A 23,678-nucleotide genomic window follows, 5' to 3' on the forward strand; every position below is an offset into this window, starting at 1 on the left:
AAAGATGTTGGCTTGCTTTCCTTGCTTGGTAGTAACTGCATATGAATGATAGCGATTAAAACTTTTTCAAAACTAGGCTCAAATACAAATGCATGCCTTTTTACCTTTCCTGTAATCTTCCTAAAACCTTGGGGTGTTTTAGCATTTTTGCACTCCCAGTTCCCTCGTCTCGAAAGTCAGTGTGTTTAACGAACAGGTTTTTGGTTCGATCCCTGAAACAAGACCTGTGCCCGACTCAATCCTCAGAGAAATTCATGCTTTGTTTGACGACATAAAATAGGTCAGTAAACACCCCATGTTTGAATAACAAAGTGTTTACACGCCATAAAAGAGGTTGCCATAGAGGTTGTCAGGGTCACTGAACGGCAAGCATCGTAAACTTGTGTTTGCCACAGAGGTTATTATCTGCGATAACCCAAAATCCAATTAATAAAATCCCACTGGGCGGGGTATATGGTGCTATAAGGTAGCGCACTGATGCCCTCGTCTGTCCCTGTAAGTCATGTGACCTTGTCATGGGTGACTCAACACTCTTCTGTGAGAGTGACATGAGTGGCGGTGACAGCTGAAGGCATCAGTAGGCTTATGTTTTAAAAGCCACTGTCTACTTAATGACTCCTTACTGTGGATGAACTTGAGCAGTGAGGAAAGCTCATAACACAACATTTCAGATATAAAAAAAAACAATCATGAGGTGATAAACGCGTGACTTGCAAGCAAGCCAACCTACCACCATTATAGATGTTCATGCAGACATACCAACATTTACGGAGCCCTTCGGTATAAATTGCTTTCCGATGCTGGTTCAAACAGAACGTGTGTTGAGGTGTTTGTCCGTCACCTTGTATTTCAGCAGATCTGTTCAGATTGTCTCTCCCAGCCAGCAGTGGTGCGCTGGCCGTTAATGTGCTAACAGATTAGCTCAATAGCAGACGTGCTGGCTCGGCTATCCCCATGACCCTCACCTTGGGGATCGTGGCTGTCGGGTTTACAGACCGACGAAGCCGACTTACTGAAGTAATGTGTGAGCAGTGTTTCTGTGCAGTGGATCACCATCAGTATTTGGGGTGTGCCTACTTTTGGTTTGACTTCCGTGTAAATTATTTTTCAGATTCCAGCTAAACTTATCACCCGTTTGACTGTCTGACTCCTCTTTTTCTTCCACTTGTAGTAATGCCACTCTATTCCCAAATCTCAGGGATCACTTTGGTGACTCCAATATTACGATGAGCAACAGAAATAACTGACCAAGACTACAAAAGTATTATCCAAATTGTCGTAAACTTGGATTTTCCTTTAAATAGACTGCATTCAGCTGATATCAGCTTTGCGCGGTTTACCTCGAGCTCGTGTTTGTGCACCTCGTCTCGTCCTTCAACTCCGAACGTGTCTGGAGAGTTGCACGTTTCCGTTGACCGACAGAAAACACAGAAAACCTCCATCACAATACACAGACTACACTCCTGAACACGGTTGGAACATGGCATCAACGAGATCGTGACCTGTGACCCCGGGCTCTTGTAATGAATGAGCCGTGACCTTTCAAATGGCTGTACGATCAAGTTCAACACGCTGCCAATGTTCATGGCAGAGTGACGATTAAAAAAAGTAACTTATTCAAAAAGGAACTCTGCGACATCGAGACCTGGTGTAAATGGGAGAAAATTCAACCTGTGCGGTGTTAGAGAGTAACCAGCGGTCTTACCCATTAACTGCCTTGTCCTCATATGTTTGCTGGTATATGTGTGTGAGAGTGTGTGTGTGAGTGTGTGTGTGTGTGGGTGGGTGAAGAGTAACCTCCTGCAGGCAACACATGGTTCACCCATTAAAGACAACAGACATTGTCCCATCGCGCAGGGATGGAAAACTGGAGAACAGGGTAGAAAATAATGAGTTTCAGGTCGGAGAGGAGTGTGAGGCTCAGCTGCTACAGAGCTGCATTAATTCAGTTACAGCAATCAAATCAACATGCAGAGACTTGAGTCTCTGTAGGTTACAGTCACTCTGCTACACTGATCGTCACGCCTGCTTAAATGTGTCAGTATTTATAATGCCAATGTCACTATTTTTGTATAAAGACTACTTTCACATTGTAGAAAATATTTCTCTACTTTTATTTTTTGTAATAGAGAATTTTTAGTGTACTTTTACTTGTGTACAGAATCTGATTCGTACTTTCACCAGCGTCCTGTGCACATATACGATTTGTTTGCTGTGCGTGTCTTCAGCTTTTCCACGTGGGCAGGATGTTCTCTACTTGTTTGTCAAAAAAAAAAAATCCCCTGAAATTAAGTTCAGGCCTTCTACATAACGTCTGTGATGGGAAGTGTTCAGACTTATTGATGTAAGCAGTAGTCATTACGTCAGACTATTACAGTATTTAACAGGTTTGCTTTTGATAGCTAAACTATATTTTTTGCTTAATTCTTTATTATAAAGTATATGAGTAAAGTGAGGGAGGTTAGACAGCAGCGTTCAGCCTGCACTTTCACCAGACTACCCAACCCCATTGCCCTTACGCCCACCACCATGCACCCACCCACCCTCTCTCTCTCTCTCACGCACACACACACACACACACACACACACACACTGTGCCTTTCCTGCTAAAAGAGAAAACATTTGAATGTGCGACCGCCACAGATTATGTAACGCATTTTGAAACCCCGTGTTCAGGTCAGATATGACCTCTGAGCAGTCAGCCACACTGTACTGGTGCAGTTCATCTGTTCATACTCCTCCCTACGTTAAAGATACTCAGAGCTGATATGAAGAGAGATTGCAAGTACGCGGAGGCTGAAATGTCCAAGAAAAAAACAAAAAGACGTGTGTTAAAACCACACTGAGAGGATCAGTATTTTAACCGTTAATGTTTAATGCCTTACCGATAACAAGCATTCAACCAAAGGGGTTTCTGTTTCTCCACATCTTTGGTCCAAATTACTCCCAACTCCTGCTCGGCTCTGCTCTGCTCAGAAGGTCATGGTCACCTCTTTGTCACATTTGTTTCCGCTGGACACATAAAAGATGAGTTTATTTTCTTTGCGTAGCAGTTCAGGCCATGATCTGTACTGCTGATTCTGGGGGTTTGCTAGTTGGAGCTGATATCCGTCCCCGTTGTGTCTCTCTGCTGCTCTGTCAGGACCATTACTCTGTTAATGTGGAAAAAACACAGGGCGGAATACAGAGGCCACAGAGAGCAGTCTCAAACACGCAGCCGGCCTCACCTGAATGCAATCTGCCCGTTTTAGACCGGCCGATGTCTAAAATGGGTTTGTGTGTGTGGGCTGGAGTCATTTATGGAGCAAATGCCGATCTTTGGTGGGCAGAGAGGCTCACGGAGGAAATCAACAGAGATGTTGAGAAAGCAGTACCTAACGAGCCTGGCGACCATTAGCTTGGCGTCTTGGCTGTAACATTGTGAGTGCATTTTGATATTGCTACACTACATGATATAAAACATTAGCGCAGCCTGTCAATCCCTTCTGATGGTTAATGCACGTTTTAGCGTCAGTTAACCTGCAGCATTTAAGCCTTTCCGAAATTCCTCTCTGGAGGAGCTTTAACACGTTACATTTCAAGAGAAAAATCCTCGTCCAACAGACTGATTCACAAATAATGCAGTCGTGACCGCGGTGATGGCAGGGGATAACACAGGGCCACAATGTCGTCGCATGTAGACTTTCAGTGAATGGTAGGAGTTGACTGATTTGAATCATTCAGCTTATTCAGTTGATCCCGACTGTCCTGAGATCAGCAGTATCTTCAGTACGTAGCGAGGTTCATGCTGTGAAGGTGAGCTCTGTACGAGACTACCCATCGTCAGGCATTAGAAGTTTATGGCTCAGCTGCAGTTGACGACTTCACGATTGTGTCACTGATACGGACATCCGACGCCCTCACTAACATGACATGTGAAACTCCAGTAAATATGTGGTAATGCTTTATGTTAAGGTGATTACAAGAAGAGTTAATAGGTAATTAGGCCCTTATAAGTCAGTGCTGGGAGAGGGATCCCTTCTCTCTGGCTCTTCCTGAGGTTTCTTACGTTTTTTTTGTTGTTTTTTTTGTTTTTTTTAACAGCTACAAGGTTATTTTTCAAGGGTCTAAGGACAGAGGACATTGTTTGTGATTTTGGCTTATATGCATAAAATTGACCCCTGTCAGTCTGCAGCACTATTACCTATCCACCAATAATAACACAACAGCATTCATCAGAAAGCTGGATGTTTGAAAAGATTTCTTAAACGCCACAAACACACAGTGTGAGCTGTTTAAAGATAAAACAGGCATTTTATTTATTTATTTTTTGTGTGCAAAACTGCAACCTAAATCCGTTGCGTTACATTTGCAGTTTGTGCAGTTTACGGCACAAAGACAGCTTGTTTCACCACAGAAATCAATCGCATAAAAAACAAAAAACAAAAAACAAACCCATCTATGGTATGTGATAATAACGTACGAACAGTAACCTGTCCAATCACAATCCACTGTCAGAAATCATCATTACAGCTGCATGCACAAACAAAAGCACAATTATTAAGTCTCCCCTAGCGCTGCATCACTTATCAAGTCGTACTCAAAGTTTATGAAGAATTAAACTTAACTTGAGAAAGTGTCATCGCTGTAAAAAATGAGCAAATTATCTGACATACCTGCATGTTTAATAATATACCGTCACTGTATGCTGTCTCACAATACTGTGTCGCCAGTGAAGGTTTGACAAGCTCTTGTGTGGATTCGTATGTGCAATCACTGCCATCTAGTGGCGAAGAAGGGCAACACGAACCACAAATCCAATTTATCCCACTGAATATGACTACGCATACCCTCAGCATCACACGACATGGTTGACTGTCAGGTATCGATCACGTTGCAGCATGAAATAAAATCTTCAGAGGAGAAACATTCACACAATGAAATATTTCACAGCTTGGTGCCTGTTGCACAACAGCAGACAAGAGGTCGCGTCGACTACAATGAAAGCAAACGGAATGGTCAGTCAGCGCCTCTGAAGTCACAAAAACGAGTCGGTACCAGCACAACCTGAGTGTGGTGTTATTAACTGATGATCACTACGGCACTGCACATGTCGCGCGAATGAAACACTAACATAAAGAGGCTGTATTGCTGCAGGAATAACGTGTACAGTCGCTTAAAGTCAATCTGGATCTGCTTCTTTGTCTTCAACAGAAGTCTGCTAATTACTTCAACAAACACCATATTGTCATTAAATACAGTTTCTTTTCATATATGCAATGCATTAAACAATATGCATGATCACACCCACAGATGTGCACTTGTAACAGCACGGATGAGTGAGTACAGCGTTCTCAGTGTAATTACTACGACACATTACACTAGAAAATTATTGATGTTTAAGTCAACTCCCACTCAGTGTTAATTGCTTTAGTGCAAATCTTGTTACAGTACAGTTTAACATACGTTACAGCCCGGTCGACAAAAGAAAATGTTGGCAGCAAACGTTTCTGCAAACCACTGACGCGTTCGTATTTGTATGCGACATCCGCGCAAAGCACACCGACATTGCCACGAAATGTGTCGTATCGTGTTCAGATGATGTTCGTGATCCGACTGTCATGTGGGGAGGTGGCTGAGAGGGCTGTGAAGCCAGTGACCACAGCTGGAGACCGTTTCAACATTTGTCAGTGTGAGACCGCCGGGTGTTTCAAAGTAGACCTCGGCAGAATTTCCAGCCATGTTTGTGGTGACCAAAACCTGACTTCTCCTAACCTTACCAAGTTGTTTTTGTGGCTAAACCTAACCAGAGCAAAAGCACAATGGTGTCACAACAAGACATTGAAAATGGAACCTAAAGAAATATGAAGTTTCAACATATCTGTGATTTGCAGAAACATTGTCAAGATTTACTCCAGCAATGGGGATAAACATTACCCACCTTCTAGTGGGTTTTTGTATTTTTTTTTTTTTGCTAGATTATATTAAATAATATACAATTATTGCACTCATGTCGTTAAATTAAAATCCCACCACCTACAAATGCTCACTTGTTGGCAAGCTGCAGACAAATTAACACACTCACAAAGACGTAAAACCAAAACTGAAATGCATATATGCCATGAAATAGATCATCAATATATTTCCTGTCTACATTACTAGACATAGAAGCTACAAAAGTTCTTCTCCATGTATGCAGGACAACATACAACGCAGAAGTGTCACATACTAAGAGTATCAAGAAACACAACTCGGTAGAAAGAAAGAAAGAGCCAGCTCCTCCATTGTGCGTGTGTGTGCTTACATGTGGGCCTCAGTGTCAGTACAGCCCAGCAGGGGGCGCTGTTCTCCGTAACATAACATCACAAAAACAGGGCCTTTCACTCGGACTCCATTTCTCTGGTGTTTCTACATATTGCGCTGCAGTCAGATTCAGGAGGGTCGGACAGAGAGGAGGAAGTGGAATCACAGATGTGCTGCATTCACCTGGTGTCAGTTACTACAGGCTACAGATACTCTTCTTCTTTCACATAGAGGATCTCATGGGCAGAGCTGGGAACCTGAGACAGGGAGACAGGGAGAAAGACTGCTGGTCAACAGTTGGAAGCATTTCCCTCCTTTAATTCTTAACTGATACCTTAGACACACAATATGGGATTCATGCTGTCAATACAAAACAGAAGACATAGGTAGCATGGGATCATGGGCGTTGCTACATGACTGGCAGAAATGCTCACATCTGAGGTAATGTATTCAAATTGATCGCATTATGTTTCGTCCCATTTGCAGACGTCGTCCCTCGCTCTTTGACTCTCTCCTGGGAATTACGGTGAAACTCGCTGTTGCCGTGAGTAAGCTCGTGCATTTCTCTGGGTTTGAACATCGTGGGGAAACATTTGGAAAAATGCAAGTGCACAAAAAAATATTATAACTAAGGTCTAATTGGTTTCAGGCATTTGATGCAGAAATCTTACATTTCATCTCTGTACATGAATGAAAGATCTTGTGTCTGATTGGCTGGGATGTATTTCTTAAAACTACATTTCAGGACATATCTCATATAATCTCCTGCTGTATTAAATACTACTGTTATAAATCAGTGGGTCAGAGATTCAGTTTTAAACTGCTGACCATGGAAACCAGTGCTTGAACGTGCAGGTTATGCTGGCACTGACAGGCATGCTGTACAGCCGATTTTTACATTTTGCACTTGATTTGACTTCTTCTTGCGTACCGGCACTTCCCAGGAGCTGCCAGCATTCATTTCAGACCTGTCTATATCACGGCAGGCAGGCACACGAGGCAGAATCGCCACGGAGCTCACCTAATGCTGCCCGCCTCCATTCGGCGCCCCGTGTAATTCAACTGGCCTGTTCAGACAGAGCTCAGAAAAAACCCCGCGCTGTGCCCTATCTCTGGCTGGCAATCTGCAGCAGTACTTTCGGCATCTGTTCTATTTACCCTGAAAACACTGACGATCTATTAGAAATAGTGTCACTGCTATTTGTGATTGTGTTTTGCATATTTATTCCTGAGATGAGCAGACACGCACACACACACAGTCATAGAAACAGGCTGCAGGCGGCAGAGAAACCCTCCCCCCAGTCTATGGTCTGTTTGCTATTCATTTGCTCTCTGATCAGTTTTTATTAATTTTGTTGCCACCTACAGGTGAGAAATGTTCAACACGGCAAGATCATTTTTGTTTATATCTGGCTGCTGTTTTCTTTGTGTGTATGTTTCAGGGTTTAACATTCTCATGTTACACTGAGCTTCAATAAATATCATAGGCCATGGGGTGCAGTAAAAGAAACAACTTAATGCTCAAGTTTGAACACTATTGATTATTTCACTGGTTTGAAGTGGATGAGGCTCAGTTAGAAGAAGATGATATCAACAGGATTTGGCAGTAGTGAATAAACTGAATCAAAATGTGATGACAGGTGTGCGGTGTTGCCAGTCTCATTAACGAGAAATAATTAACATTCCAAATCAACTTTTCAGGGGCTTTAAATAGTCACATGAGAGCAGAATTCTGTTTGAGCGTGTAAAGCAGCACACGTTTAAGAAAGAAAACATAAAAAACGTCTCTTTAAAAACACCTGTTCATGGTCGAACACCTGCGATTTCCCGATGAGCTTTAAATGATACGTAATTGATCTCAGCAGTGGCCGAGTTTGTGGCTCAAATGTTCAAAACAGAAACAACAGATTTTCTTACATTTTTTCACAAGATCCGACCTCCTGCTTCTGCTGCTGTTGCTTTTGTTGCCCACAGGTGGAGCAGGTTGGACTGAAACATTAGGTCCAAAACTGCAGGTTCTGAAACTGCTGACACTGTGGCTCTGTCACTGGATGATGTTGTTTGGGCCTGGTCTCAGGCGCTTTGCATTAATGACACAGTGTGTCCTTGTTTTCTTCTCTTGAGACACAGTGACCAACAACATCACCTGCTTAATGTTCACATTAGGCAACTTTATTTCTATCATTTACATTCATCTTTCAGTGCAACAACATAGAGAATAAAATGGTTGAAACAACATATTACCGTATTGACCCGAATATAGGACGACCCTGATTATAAGACGACCCCTCTTTTCAAGACTAATCTTCAGAAAAAGACTCTGATAACCAAAATTCGTCTCTCAATAACAAACTCACATACCCTCCTGTCAGTCTCTTGGAAGCGGCCGCTTAGAGGACCACGATAAGCTTTTCTCTTACTGTTAGCGTTTTCAGACGGTCTTTTTGGACCCGCCATCTTCGGACGTTACACTCCATAACTCCTTATTTCTAGGCTGGCTGAAAGTTGTTTGGCACCTCCGCTGCATTGACCACCATTATCTTAAAATTAGCATCATAGCTCCGCCTCAGATGTCTGTTAACTTGCCACACTTGATCCACTTTGCTCCGTAAAATCACCGCGTCTCTCCATTTTTCATCTCCTGTCACTTCTTCTCCGCTGTGACTGACAGATAACTGCAGCCACAGTGTCAGTGACGTCTCTACAATAAGCTGGCGCCCTCTGCTGTTGCGGTCGTGTAGCGACCCAGACAACTATCAGCATGTGTCAACGGTTAGACCCCGATTATAAAACGACCCCACTTTTTCACATAATTTTCATGGAAAAAAACCTCGTCCTATATTCGGGTCAATACGGTAATTGATTTCAATGGGAAATTTTCCAATTCTGATCGATTCCTTACAATCACACTGATACACACACTTAAAACTGGTATATTTCCAGCAAGAATTGTGATACCAAGCTCTACATATCTGGCAGTATATGACAGCTGATCCTCAACTGATATGGACATCTCTCAGAAAGACTTTAAGACTAGAAAGTGAATGCAGTTACATTGCTGGAGAAATATATGATACGACATGATATGATAGAACTAATCTAAAACTTTAAAAATATATTTCACTTAATAAATGATAACAGTTTGTTTAAGTTGGTTTTGTGAATGCTTGTCCTGTGGATGGGTGAAGCCTTGAGACAATTCATGTTGAATCATATTTGATAGTTGTGATAATAAAAGCTGTGTCTTGCTTTTATGTTTAGCAGAGGATGAAGCTCCACTGATCCATCCATTTCCTGCTGCTTATCATGGGCCGCTGTGGCAGCAGCCTAAGCGAAGTGGTCCAGACATCCTTCTCCCCTGCAACATTTTCCAGCACCCTGACATAAACTCTTCCAGGGAGGCTGAGCAGTGTGATATCAGGATAATTGGAGCACACCCTCCGGTCCTCCTTTGTAAAAATGGGAACCATCACCACGGTCTGCCATTCCACAGGCATTTTCATTGACCCCGACGTGAAATTGAAGAGGTGTGTCAGCCGAGACAGCCCAACAATATCCCGAGGCTTCGGCATCTGAGGGTGAATCTAGTCCATACCTGGTGCTCAGAAGTCCTCTGCCGGGGATATGGGTGAGGATTCCCCCGAGTATTCAAACTCTGTTTCCGCCACAGAGTGGTGGCTTTCAGGAGTTCCACAAAGTACTCTTTCTATCTCTCAACATATCCCCAGTCAGGGTCAGTAGTTCTTCTACCCTGCTGAACACTGCCTGCCTGCCTGAGCCAAGCCCTGCTTTCCCTTCCTGGGTCAACCAACTGTTGCCAACAAAACTTGCTGGAGGCCAACAAAAAGTTCTTCCCAAACAGGTTTATGCAACCGCTAAAGCTGCAGCCCTTCTGGCCTCCTGCTACCTGTCTGCGGGTTCAGGAGACCCTTGTTACAACCAAGCTGCCCCTTCTTATTGCTTGATGGCCTCCCTCACATTTGTGTACGCTGGCAGGATCTCAGGTCTTCGCCATGATGGACACACTGACGACCTTCAAACCACAACTTGAACAGCACTTCACATTGATGGCTTCGAAGACCAACTTGGATTCTGTGTCCCTAATCTTCCCTGGGATACATTAGAATTGAAATTCAAAGTGGGCAGGTGCCTCCGCCAGACATTCCCAGTTCACCCATTTCAATACGGGTTTGTGTTCACCAGTTATGCCCAGTTGTGTCCCCCACCAGTGTCCAAGATACATGGCTGTAGATCTGATGATACAACCACAAAGTCAATCATCAATCAAAGGTGTTCTGGTAAGAAGTTACTTATGAATCACTGTGTGCGTGAATATGGTGTTTGTTATGGCCAATTCATGACTCGCACAGAGGTCCAATACCAAAGCACCATTCAGGTTCAGATCAGGTAGACCATTGTTCCCAATCAATTGCCCTACAAGTGCTAGGCCCATGAAGGGTTCTTCCTGCCCCACCCAGGACCATGAGTCAAGGCCTGGCCACCAGACACTGGCTGAGAAATTTCCCTGCCAGGTCTGAAACTCGGAACTGTGTCACTCTTCTGGGCGAGGTCCTGCCCCCAATAACACAGGGTCACAGGGACGCACCAACCCCTCCACAATGTTCAGGTAATTATTCTATCTGATCTGAGACTGCGACTGTCTGTAGGATGCTCATTACTGGGAAAGTGTGCTACACATGTCTGCTGTCCAACTGTCCAACAGTGTCATGTGCAGTGAGTAAGGTAGGGACGGATCTGCTAAGGCGTGGTCCTGATGAGCAGGTAGTCACGACAGATAATGCCCTTTTTCCATCTGCGATCCCAATGAGTAGTTCTTCACTGCAGAGTAAAATCACACTCGTAGCTGTGGAGGGCACTCCACATTGAGGCAGGGGTATGAATAATTAAGTAAACTGCTGGACACACCTGTCACTTTTAACAGTAAGCAGGAAACATCTGTTGACATGGATACTCACATAGATGTCTTGCCCGGTCAGCTGTTGAGTTTCTATCATTAGGTACTGTTTATGTTTGTGTAAATGTGCAACATGGAGCTCAAGTGTACCTGGTTGACTCCTCCCACCACAAGGAGGCGATCTCTGATGATGATGGAGGAGGTGGAGCATCGGGGGAAGGTCATGGGAGCCAACCTCTCCCACTTCTTTCTCTGAGGATGAAAAGCCTCCACTGTGTCCAGGGCCGAGGGTTCATGACCTGGAGAACAAACACACGACCAAAGATATCATATCAAAGGCTGTGAATATTCCCTCATGTTTTACTTCTGTGTACTGATTGGCAAATTTCTCATATTTTGCAGGAAAGCTAACAACATGGATGCAACATCAATTGACATTTCAGCCAAAGTTTACAATGTATCCCTCTCACCGAGTCCTCCAGCCACTACCATCCGGCCACGTAGGAAAGCAGCAGCAAAGTCAGCTCTCTTTGTTTTCATCGCCACCGTCTCCTCCGACTTCAACCAGACTCCTGAAGAAGACAATTAAACGACAGTTGAAGTGAGCAGATGTGTGTGCACAGGCTTAGGAATGAGCTGAAGGTGAAGTCAGAGGCACTGTATACACCCTTTGGCTGGACAGGATGCTGCTGAGCTTGTTTTCAGACTGTGACCTGCACTAACAGGTCACACACCAGCCAGCTGCGGCCAGGACATGTACAGTACACACATACACACACACTTACACCTGGCAAGGACACTGAAAGGTTATAATAAACACAGACTACAAACAGAGACAGAGATGGGACAGGAGTGTTGGAGTTAGGGTCAGACTGCTACTAGGGAGAGAAATTGAGGATACTGTTGTTAGCCTGTGGGCACATACTTTTCATGAAAGCTTTGAATCTATGAGGAAAGGAGTGGGCTCTGGGTCCAACGTGGTTATTCTGACCTCTGAAGTTTGACAAAGTCCCCCAACAAAGTCAGCTAGCCCTGCAAGCTACAGCTAATCTGAGAACCTTCAGGGACACCAGGTTAGAGTCAAACAGTGGGTGCGATACTGCACAAATCCTGCGTGGAATTTGGATGTATTTCCATAGGAGGGAAAGGCTGTTATTGAGAATGTATACAATGTCCGATCAAAACGTAATGTGTTATGTGAGGTTCAGAGATCCTGCGAGCTTTCCTTCTGGACTTTACCTGGTAAGGTATGCATTTAATTTTCTCACTTTGCTTTTGGATGTGTTTGACATATTTGTGATCCTCGGTTACTTCAATAGAGGATAAAGTGAATGCATGGATATTTTTACTTTGTGTTATTCATTTTCATTATACTGTTAATCAGAAGAGTAGTCTGTGGCAAAATCTGGTGTCTTGCAGTTAGGTAGTAAGAGACCAGGGAAGTGTTGTCCTTGCTCACTATATAACACAACGCAGAAGTAGACTCACTACATAAGGATAGATGCACTTATAACAACTGCACTTATAACAAAGGTCATAACAACAGAAGTTGTTAGGTAAAAAAAATAAAAAATAAAAAAATAAAAACAATAAAATAAAAAAAAAAAAGAAAAAAAAAAAGAAAAGAAAATGTAAAATGCAAAAGACAAGAAAAGATCAGGATGAAGATTTTATCCTGTGGGTAATGGGGGCGGGACTTGATAAGCTTTGGCTTCTCCCGCTTTTCCCTTTCGGCCATGTGTATTGTATTATTTGAACAATGATGAAATGTGATGTTTATGAATTGACATGCCCGAAATAAACAACATTAATAAATAACACAGCTACTGCCAAAATAGGAACCCCTCTGCAGGGAATTGAACCCTGGCACATACAGGTGCAGTTGTGACAAGTGCTTCTTTTATTCCACCGCTGAGACATTTATTGAGACCTTTAATACCAAAATATTTGAAACGACAATACAAGAAGTCAGGAAGTCAGTTCACAAGTGTGGAAGTCATTAAAATTGTAATCTATCCAACACTTACTGACGGCGGGGACAGTTTTTCTACAACCCTTATGTGGTCTGAGAAGATGTGACATTTCCTCCGTGCTCAAAGCTGAAGCACTCCAGGTGATAAAAAGTGAACCTGAGAGTGGAGGAAATGAAAACATAGCCATCAAAAAAATCTTTCTCCTTTTCCCAGCAGAGTCTGCAGAAGTTTTCTTTTTTCACTTTTAGCTTTTGTTGCTGCCAAGACTTGTTTATCTGAAGGAAACCCAGACTGGAGAGAATCGTGACACTGGAAGAAAGATAACTTCATTAGGGAGCGAGGGAGGGTGAGGACAGAGAGGTATAAAGGAAGATAGAGACAGAACAAGGGGAAAAAAAAACAACAAATGCCGTGCTCTTTATCTTTGAGTCTCTGCTATGTCTTTTTTGGGAATTTCTCTATTTCTCTTATCTTCTCTCATACTTATTTTTCCATTATCTTCCTTCTATCTTCCTTCTCTTCCTCTCTCTCTCTCTCTGTGTCTTCTTATTCGCTTTTCATCCTCTTCCTCCCTTTTCCTTTGCCTTATTTCTCTACCTCTCGTTCTTCTTTATCATCAATCTTTTGCTTAAACAAGAGGCAGGAACAACAAGGTGGAGAGAAACAAATAGAGGCAGAGAGAATGAAAGAGAGATAAGTAGCCAGATGGTGAGGCTTCCTGCATGTTGCAGCAGTGTGTAATGAAGAGCTGTGTTTTCCTCTCCAGCCTAGCTAAATTACAGAAGAGAACACAATAGAGATCACAGCTGGCTGTCCACTCTGTTCTCTCAGAGTAAAATCCTCCCGTCAGATATTTCACACTGGTGTGTGATACCAGCCTGAGATGTTGGATAGATTCCAACATTTATGTTGTGGTCAGGGAGATGGCTAATCTGTTTGAACTGTGTCTGTATCAAAACTATAATGTACCAAAAGTTGACAGTGAATGTTTGCTTTTTTGTTAAAAACTAATCATCAGTAATATATACAAATATTATATAACATTTTATTATAATATACATATATTAGATCTTTGTTATATACCTTGTAAAACTGTGTACTAACATTGTAAATGTTTCCAACACTGTCTAATGCAGAGAAATCCACAACTTTGCTCAAGGTAACAGTCTGTTACTGAAGCAATAACTTCAGGTACAGAGTGAGAAAGGAAGTCGGTGAATGAGGCTAATGTGACATTAATAAAACATTTAAATATTACCTCTTCCGTGAACATTTGTGTCTGAGTCACATTAGATCAATATTCTTCATCCGTGGTTGTTGTTTAGAGGTGTACTGACCAGCAGGGGAGGAGAGTTCAGAGATTACGTTCGTTCTACTTATGATTTATCTTTCAACCCGTTTATCAACCTGACTGCAGCAGCAATGTCCAGAGGTGACCTCCACTGTCAGGTGTTCAGGTACTACGATGACAGCTGCCAACTGTAACTGCAGGGAAAATGTTTTTTTGACTTGTTGAATATTACGTTAAAGAGACGACAGGGATTAGAAGAGAGTGTGTCTGGTGAGTGCTGAGACGAGTGCACGAAGTGACTCGGACGAGTTTGACCACAGGATCCTTTGTATTATTCACTTTAATGATGCCAGCATTTAATTGCCCCAAGCAGCCAGATCACTGTACCTTAGTGACATAGCAGTGAGCAGCGACAGGCCCTGAGGGCGTTTGAATTCAGGTCAACCTCTCACTTTCACTCTCACTTAGCACTCACCAGAGGCTCCAGTTATCTCTCTTCTTTCCCCCAATCCTCTCTTTAACTGAAATGACTTTTTGCATTATCATTCTTTCATCCATTGAGTTTAATAACATTTGGAAAGTTCTGAATAACTGTAGCATTAAATCATTTTATGCCATTCGTGTATGCAAGTAATCTGATGAGTCAGATGTTTTTTTTTACTAACCATCTGGAAAGGACCTGCTAGAAACTGTCTGGAAAAGGGCATTTACTTTCAAAACACAACTTGGCATTTGATTGGATGAACCATCTGTCTATCACCATATATCACGGGTTATAGGTAACAGTTGGAAGAGCGCTGCCACTCGTGGTGCCCCATAATAACATGATGTGATCTCACAAATCCAACTGCCTGTCTAAAACTAGCAACTGAGATGGACTGCCATGAAATATGGTGCACAGATGGATGTTCCCTTCGGGCTTTGGTGATCCCCATCTCGAGCCATCATCAGGTCCGGATTAAAATTGTATTTATACTTTTAAGACCAAATACCTGCATTCCGGTCAGTTGAGGGTACTACTGATTGAGATATTAGAATGTCTTCCTTTACTTTAATGGATTTGTCCGTTAATGGTTGTTGGATGTTAATGCAAAATGTTACAAGAAATCTCGCACTTTGATTTTGAAACCACTATTTTATTCCTTCTGATATTTTACTTTGTACTGGACACAGGAAAAATATTGTGATATCATCTAGTTTTCCCATTTATGAACTGACGGAAACTAAGATACAACATCCATCACAAAGTCGATGCAGCCCGCTACAACACTTGTAATTCTTTTTTAAACAGTGCTTAAAGTGTTACAGGCTGGATTTTCCTCTTTAAATTAGAGTTGTGTCAACACATCACACTACGGACTTACGGCCCAATCCTCTGAGACTTTCAACTGCAGACCTTATTCTTATTTGCTTTGGAGGGATTACACAAGCCTTTCGTGCCAAGATTTCCTTTGTAGGATGCAGGGAAAACACCAGCATGCATTATTCTGCTCTGGAGGGAGACTGCAGAGGAGAATAAAAAGATGGAGAGACAGAGAAAAATACAGAGAGGAAGGATACAGACAGAGAGACAGAGTGACAATAGAATGAGCGAGATGAGGCGATTCTCTGAAGACTGGGCTTTGTAGTCTGTGTGGGAGTAATTTCGTCCACAGCTCTCCTCTGTAATTGTCCATCGTGATTAAAACTAGAAAAGGATGATGATTGGTTCTTGGCCTTTGATGGATTCTGTCTGTCTGTCACATGTGAAATCTCAGATGCGGCTGACCTTTGAGACAGAATCTCACCATTAGGTTGTGGCTGTTTTAATACTGTAATTACATCTCAACCCAGAGTCATGGCTTTACTTTCACTTCTGCTTCCCTCTAACTGCTTTGTAGTCTTTTGGGTAGTTTTGCCATCTCAAGCAGGGCATAAGTGGAATACAGACAATGTTGAATACATTTGTCAGTAGTTGGCCCCACGGACGACTGCAACATGTATGTTTGTTCTTTTTACTGTTGCTTAGTGCTACGTGCTTCACAGAGGCTTCTGATCAATGTGTTTCTTTGTTTGACAGAACAACAAAAAGTAGAATTCATAACCAAGTTGACCATCTTTTTAAATGTTAAAGGGTCAGTTCACCCAATCCACTAAGAGATTTTTTTTTTCTTTTCCAAGCTTTTTCAAATAGTTCCAGATACTAAGGAGCCGCAGGATATAAAGTCAGGAACTAAGAGAGGATCCAAAGGGGCCCTTTGTGAATTCCTGTTTTCACAGCATCTGAATAACCATGAATATGAGGCAAATTATTCCAACAAAAGATGAAAAAACAAATTCAGTGAGATGCAATTTTCACACATGGATACTATTTCTGCCTTAGTAGGCAGGGGGATAATTCCTACGTTCCAGATGAGAGAATACAGAAGTTGATAAACATACACACACATCTGACTTTCTTTCAGTTATTAGCATAGAGTCAGCAATGAACATTTATGAGCAGCAGGAAGTGATTTGTGGACATTTTTGCCCCAGTTGCTGCCTCTCAGGCAACGCAGAGTGTGCCCTGTCTTATTGGGTGACGCTGTTAAGGCTCTATACAGCCTGTGAGCAGGTCTGCAGGTATTATTCAAAATTATAAAAGATTTGTCATCCATGATTTTATTTAAAATTAATATTCTCCAAAAAACACTATAAAGTTGATTATCAATCAAGGATAAGGCAGTAATGTGCAGGGCCCCATGCTGTAAAGATGGAAATACATCATCATACTGTATCAGGTCTTCATCACAGAGTTAGCACATTAATAATGCTGCAATTTACAAAGCATTTCTAATAAATTTTACATTACAATTATTATGAACTTTTTTTTTTCCTCATAATTACCTCATAATAATCAGTGGTAAGTTTGTACATGAAACTGAATCAAAAAGCAAATCAATCTTTATTTCTTTTGTTTTCTTGATCCAGACTGCGATACTTGTCTCTCGCTCATGCTTTCTCTTGATTCTCATGCCAAGACCATCCCAAAAAACTATTTTAACGCTCCCAAAGTGAATGTAAACGTCCCGCAATCAAAGTTTTGTTACTTCAAGCTTGTTGTGATGTCACATTAAACTGCAGTTTGCTTAATGCTTAATATTCCTCTGAACAGAAATTCTCCGTTCTTCTGTACGTATATCTCAATTATTTGTTAGCTCTGTTAGCAAACCACGTCACTGCATACCTGCTGCTACCAGCAGTGGCAATATCAGGAAAAATAGGGCGTTTTTCCTGAATGTGCCGATCTGCAACATTTTAAAAACCTGCCACTTTACACAAATGTCACTAGACGAGATGATGTATTAGCTCAGCTGCAATGACTCAATTGACTCCGTTGCTGACTTGTCCGGCTTTTTGTCAGCTGAATGTAATTCGTAGCGTCTTAAAAGAATGAATGAGCATAGATACAAAACGGAAAAAATGTATACATATCATTTATATTTATGGTGTGACCGAATCTGACCCAACACAGACATTATTTTAAATGTTTTGTCCAAACCCAGCCAGGCCTAACTCTATTCTTCCCAAACATATTTTCCATCTTCCCCAGGATGACAGGAAGCCATCGATCTCAAGCCCTGTCACAGACGCTTTCTCTGGTAAACCTGCTTTTAGTCCTGTCAGAAAGTCAAACTATGTGTTTTCAGTGACATCTAGCATCACAAGAAATGTCCTAATACTGATAGCACTCAACGCTGCAAACCCTGCTTTTTTGTCCTGGTTTTGAGGTATCCATCTCTAAGAATCCACCACAGTATAATGGTTGTAAATGGAATTTCGCTTGTGGTGCACACAGCATTGAAACCTTCATTGTAGTGTGTAGGAAGCAGACATTTCGGGGACTGATGCCCTAAAAGTGTCTGCATGGCTGGACCCCAGAAGAAGAAACTGAGGGAATATTTTTATACTAATTTGGGTGAAGTGACCAACCTTGGTTTGCTCATTTTCTGTGTAAATTTTCTTTCACAACTTCACTCTTTGTGTTTTGCATCGTACTTGTTGCAGCCTGCCTACAATGGCGAAACATCACCTAACAGGCATGTCTTAATACTGGCGATATGGAATGGAACAGTAATAGAATATCACTGTGTGACAGCAGATTGCGTGAGCGTGTGTGTGCCGAGATATTGCTGCAGATGGATAATAAAGCAATCTGTTTCTGAATCTTGTAATTTAAAGCGCTCCTCACCCCCAGCCCTCCCTCCACAGCTCATCTCCCATCTCATCTCCACCAAAATTAGATTGGAGAAACGGGGTACGGCTGCCTCCCCAGTATGTGTGTGCATGAGCACGAGGATAGCCATCAGCACATGCACATGAACGCTTGTGTTTGTGTGCAACTGCGTTTTTCTTTCCTTCTTTCTTTCCCTATCTCTCACACACACACAAGACAAACTTTCTCTCCATTATCATACATTAACATTATCACTCCCATGTTCTGCTTTATTTGGCTTTCACTCGACCAATCCCGATGTGTGACCGTATATCCAGCTGTCTAAATGACTTATCGATTTTTGCTCTCCCATTTCTCCTTCCGGTCCCTCCTCAATTTGTTCACCTGTTACTCTGGGGTGTCCTTGCTGGATAGAAGGATAAGTCATTTCACTGTGTTCAGGGAAACAGAGTGTGCACAGAATGAAAAGAGGAATGAGCCCGTTTGAAAGGAAAACCGCTTCTCTTCATGGTGAGGTTGATGATAATGGATGGTTTGTATGACAGTTGAAGTCGAAATGTAATATGGATGTTGTTAGAGAAACATGTGTTAATACCAACATTTTAAATACCAAATAACCCACTCTAACATGAGCTAAGATAGGCTGTTATTTTTCACATTTTTAGATTACAGATGTGATGGATCTAAGATAGATCTTTAATTAATTCAAACATGGTAAAGGAATAGTTAACGTTTTTTTTTAAATGTGCATTTTATTATTTATGATATTTAGATGATAAAATAGATATATATCTCATGTCTGTGTATTATTATTGAGCTGAAGTCACGGGGTATTAAGCCTAGATCAGCATGAAGACTACAAGCAGAGAGAAACTTCTTGCTTTACTCTAACTGCTACTCCACCACTCAGCTCTAACATTAGCTTCAGTTACACGGACAATATTAATTCAATCCAATTTAAATCCTTCCAATTAGAGATCCCAGCTGAACTCTGTATATATGGACGCTGAATAGAGTGATCTGATAATATCTGCCGTTACACGGCCAAAGGCGTTTAATTAGAATATCACTTTTTTGACATGCTTCCAAAAAAAAAAATCATCAGAGAATCCAACTCATTCATTTATTCATTCACTCCACCTGTTGATACAAAATAAGATGGATCCAATATTTGAGTCTCTGGTTTAAGGTAGATTCTGGCTTTGTTCATCTTTTTAAGAACTTCAAAAATCTGTGTCATGCCTTTTGATCATCAAGGTTTTCAACAAACCTTAAATCTTTTTTTCTTTTTCTGTCCCTCCTGGAAGCAACATCACCTCATCATATGAAGTGTTTATACTGTTATTAATATTTTTCCTTTTGAATATAATTAGAATGATGTTAAAATATGGAGCTATTCCTTTAAAATACAATATACAATAGAGACCTCACCTTTCTAATAAGTCAACAAAACTGATTGTTTATACCTCTGGATACTGAACGGCGTATAAAGCAGTATTACAGATACTCCTCTTTCTTACTTGCAGTGCAATTATTTCTGACATATTTGGAAACTTAGAACTCAAAATGAAGTTCAGAGGGTTTGCATAACCCTTTAAATCATAGCATGTGGTTCGTGTGTGCATGTGTATGTGTTCTTAACATGGGAGGAGTGGCAGGGTTTAAACTTCTGTCTGTGCAGTAACTCCATTTAAAACCTTTTAGGTTAATAATACAGAGAAAGGTACTACTGATAAATAACATCAAAAAATAAATGTGATTCGATACCTTGGCTGGAGTCAAAAATGTTGACATTCTTGGTGAATTTGGAGCTCTGGTGTCCTCCTCCCTGCCGCAGCCCTCCGAGTAGACACAACCTCCCAGTTGGGTCCCATATCACACCACCGTACGAACGTTTACACGGCATCATGGGTAGAGTAGTCCAAGAACGTGTCTCTGTGTCATACACCTCAAATGCCTTCACTGGTCGCTTACACTGACGACCGCCTGAAAGAATGCATTAAAGAGAAATAATAACTCTATATCTATATCTATATATATCTATATATTTACTGTGTATATACATATATACAGGGTTCGTACACTTTTTTCAAGGTCAAATTCAAGCACTTTTCAAGCACTTTTAAGGGTCATTTTTAAGATTTTCCAGCACCTTATTGCTGGGGTGAAATACGTATCTAAGGGAATATATATACTTGTGATTTGTTTTCTTCACTTTTTATCACAGTTATGTACATTGTATCATGCTGTAAACATCTAAAATTATATTCTATAATAGCAAAAACTTCAGAAATTAATTATCCAGTCTGATCCCAATTTTGTGAAAGACACAGAGTTATAATGTCAAGCACTTTCAAGCACTTAAACTAAAATCCAAGCACTTTTCAGACCTTGAAAACACAACATTGAAATTCAAGCACCCGTACGAACCCTGTATATACATATGTATATGAAATTGTGAGAAAAAATGTGTGTTGCTTAATGCAAAAGGTGAACGAGTTGAAGTCTAAAAACACCCACACTGTCTGTTTGTACCTGCAACATAGAGTTTGTTGGCAAGAAGATGTGTGTTGGCATCGTAGCGAGGCGTCGGCATGGGAGGAAGTAGCGCCCACACATCCTTTCTGAGGTCGTACTGCTGAAGGATGCTACGAGGGAGCAGGTCAGCACCCATTCCCCCCACAGCCAGAGCCCGGCCATCTGCACACACACACACACACACACACACACACACACACAGCAAAAGCTTTCATGTATCTATAATGTACAGTATGTATAGTGGGGTCCAAAGTCTGAGACCACTTGTCGCAATACTTATATTTTTGCACCTATTTTGAATTTAATACTATTATTTTCATTGTGAATGATAATGTCAGCAGTTTGAATGGGAAGTTTAATCTTGTCCACCTTTGCTTAAATGACAGCATGCACTCGAGCTAGCATGGACCCCGCGAGTCGTAGCAGGATTTTACAGTGTTCCACAAAGATTCTAGCGATGTCACAGAATGCTTGGCTTGTCTTCAAGTCGCCCCAATAATGTTCAATGGGGTCGAGGTCAGGTGACTGTGGAGGAAAGTCCAGGACAGGCTGGACTTCTTGGTCTTCTTCTGTCTTCACGGAGTTCTGTCAAAGTTTTGAAGTCTGTTTGGGCTCATTAACCTGCTGCAGTATGAACCCTTCACCACAAAGATGCAAACCACAGATCGTAGCATGTCTCCAAAGAAAGGAGTGAAACTTCTCCGTGGTCAGGGTGGAGTCATTTCTGTGCAGGTGTCCAACTCCTGAGAAGGTGAAACAGCCCCATGTTTCGCTGTTTCTTTCATGTTTCTCTCTCCTGTTTGTCTCCTCAATGTTTCTGTCACTGCCATACATCTCTCTAAAATAGGATATTTTTCCATTCATCTATTGGGAAATTCTGGTGTTTCTTAGCTAACATAAGAGTTCGGACTTGTTCCACCTCGTGAGGTGCTACTCATCCTGTGAAAACATCTCATGACAGCCTTGTGTTGACAGCAATTTTGTTGATTAGAGTCCTTTATTTAGCATTTTTTGTATCTGGGAGGGAGTTGCTTTTCTATCTCCCATGGAACTAAGGTTACTGTATTGATCTTCTGAGGGTGTTCACTTGGGGTCTTGCCTTATCGTGCTTTGGACACAACTGATCTGTAAAGTGTATTAGAGTCCCATTTCACTGCCCCCTCAGAAACCTTGGGTCTAGCCATGATTTTATGCCAAGAAAGTCCCTCTCTGCTTAGAATAACAACAAAAGCCCAACAATAATCACTTACCCCCTGAATCCTTAGATTTTCAGATTGTTTCCAGGTTTACATGACAATATAAGATTTCCCATGCCGTCTCAGACTTTTGGATCCCACTGTATTGTTGTGATACTTCAATTTTTTCATCAAATGCATGAATATCACAACCTTCCCAAAACGTTTGTGAGTGCGTGAGTCATGAACAACATGCTCGACAATAATCAGCTTTTGAAGGACTGATCCCAGCTGATGGAAACACCTCATTGGCACTTTATTTTATGAAGTGCTAAAAATCTGCAAAGCCAGAGAGCTGGATGAATGTTTGTGATGAGGCAGGAGACTGTGACAGACGTGGGGAGGACAGGGAGTACAGCAGCTGAATAAAAATGCAAGAGTCCATGTCTGGCACTTTGGCATAACACCTCCAGCATAAGAATGGAAGTGGGTGAGAGTGTTACTGTTGACAGAAGGGAAAATACAGCGTTGGCTGAAAAAGAAAGAGAGCTGCTTTTATCATGTTTTCTTTGATTCATTTCTAAAGTTTTTGTCTATAAAGCCATTTACTTCCAGTTCTAACCTCATAAATAAAAAAAGGTACAAGTTTCACAAACACTTTATATTCATTTCAGGGAATAGAAAAGCTCATTACCAGAGCCTCATTATCTAATATCTGGAAAATAATGATTCTGCAAATGTCAATAGAAATGGCATCATTTAGTCAATTCTGTGATGGACTGTCCATTTATAATAGCATATTTGTTCTAATTGATCCAATCGATCATTTTGCAAGACTATTTGTCTTTTGTTCTGCTGGATGGGATGAGTTTGAGGACGAAACAGCAGGATTGAAGATTGGTCAGAGAGATGGAGCGGGCAGCACCATGAAGCCTACATGTAGCCAATAAGTCTGTGTGCATACTGCATCTATCTGTGTTCCAGCAGACACTGACGGATGCACTGCTGGACTGAACACAAACTCATTCATCCAAGGCTGAAGAGACGCTCTCTGAAAAGGCTGTTTATTCATGTCTACCCCTGAACTACCCCAAAAGTGTGTGAATAAATGTAAATATGTGTGTCGGAACCCAAAAATTGCTCCACCGACATCAAAAGGAAAGACGCACCTTAGATTTGAGGGATAAAATGAAAGTGTTATTTGAGGTGTTGTTCATACAGTGCATTCAAAGTAAGTCTGAACTTCCCTGCAGAGTGCGGTACAGCAATAATCTTAGCTACACTTTACAAACAGGAACTTATTGATGAA

General features: G+C 41.6%; 1 protein-coding gene across 3 annotated transcripts in view; it reads right to left on the reverse strand.

Moving 5' to 3' along the window:
- Positions 1-4,273: 4,273 nt before the first annotated feature.
- klhdc8a (kelch domain containing 8A) overlaps positions 4,274-23,678 on the reverse strand; it is a 43,609-nt gene continuing 24,204 nt past the window's right edge. For 2 of the 3 annotated variants that reach the window (XM_030419521.1, XM_030419522.1), the window contains 5 exons: positions 21,177-21,356; positions 20,424-20,642; positions 11,668-11,769; positions 11,348-11,496; positions 4,274-6,539 (listed from right to left, as the gene is read on the reverse strand). In XM_030419521.1, the coding sequence (XP_030275381.1) occupies positions 6,486-6,539; positions 11,348-11,496; positions 11,668-11,769; positions 20,424-20,642; positions 21,177-21,356 (704 nt within the window). In that variant the 3' untranslated portion in view covers positions 4,274-6,485. The remainder of the gene's footprint in view (positions 6,540-11,347; positions 11,497-11,667; positions 11,770-20,423; positions 20,643-21,176; positions 21,357-23,678) is intronic. The other variant, XM_030419523.1, reaches the window with a different exon arrangement.

Source organism: Sparus aurata, chromosome 6, assembly GCF_900880675.1.
Source record: "Sparus aurata chromosome 6, fSpaAur1.1, whole genome shotgun sequence".
Classification (NCBI taxonomy): domain Eukaryota; kingdom Metazoa; phylum Chordata; class Actinopteri; order Spariformes; family Sparidae; genus Sparus; species Sparus aurata.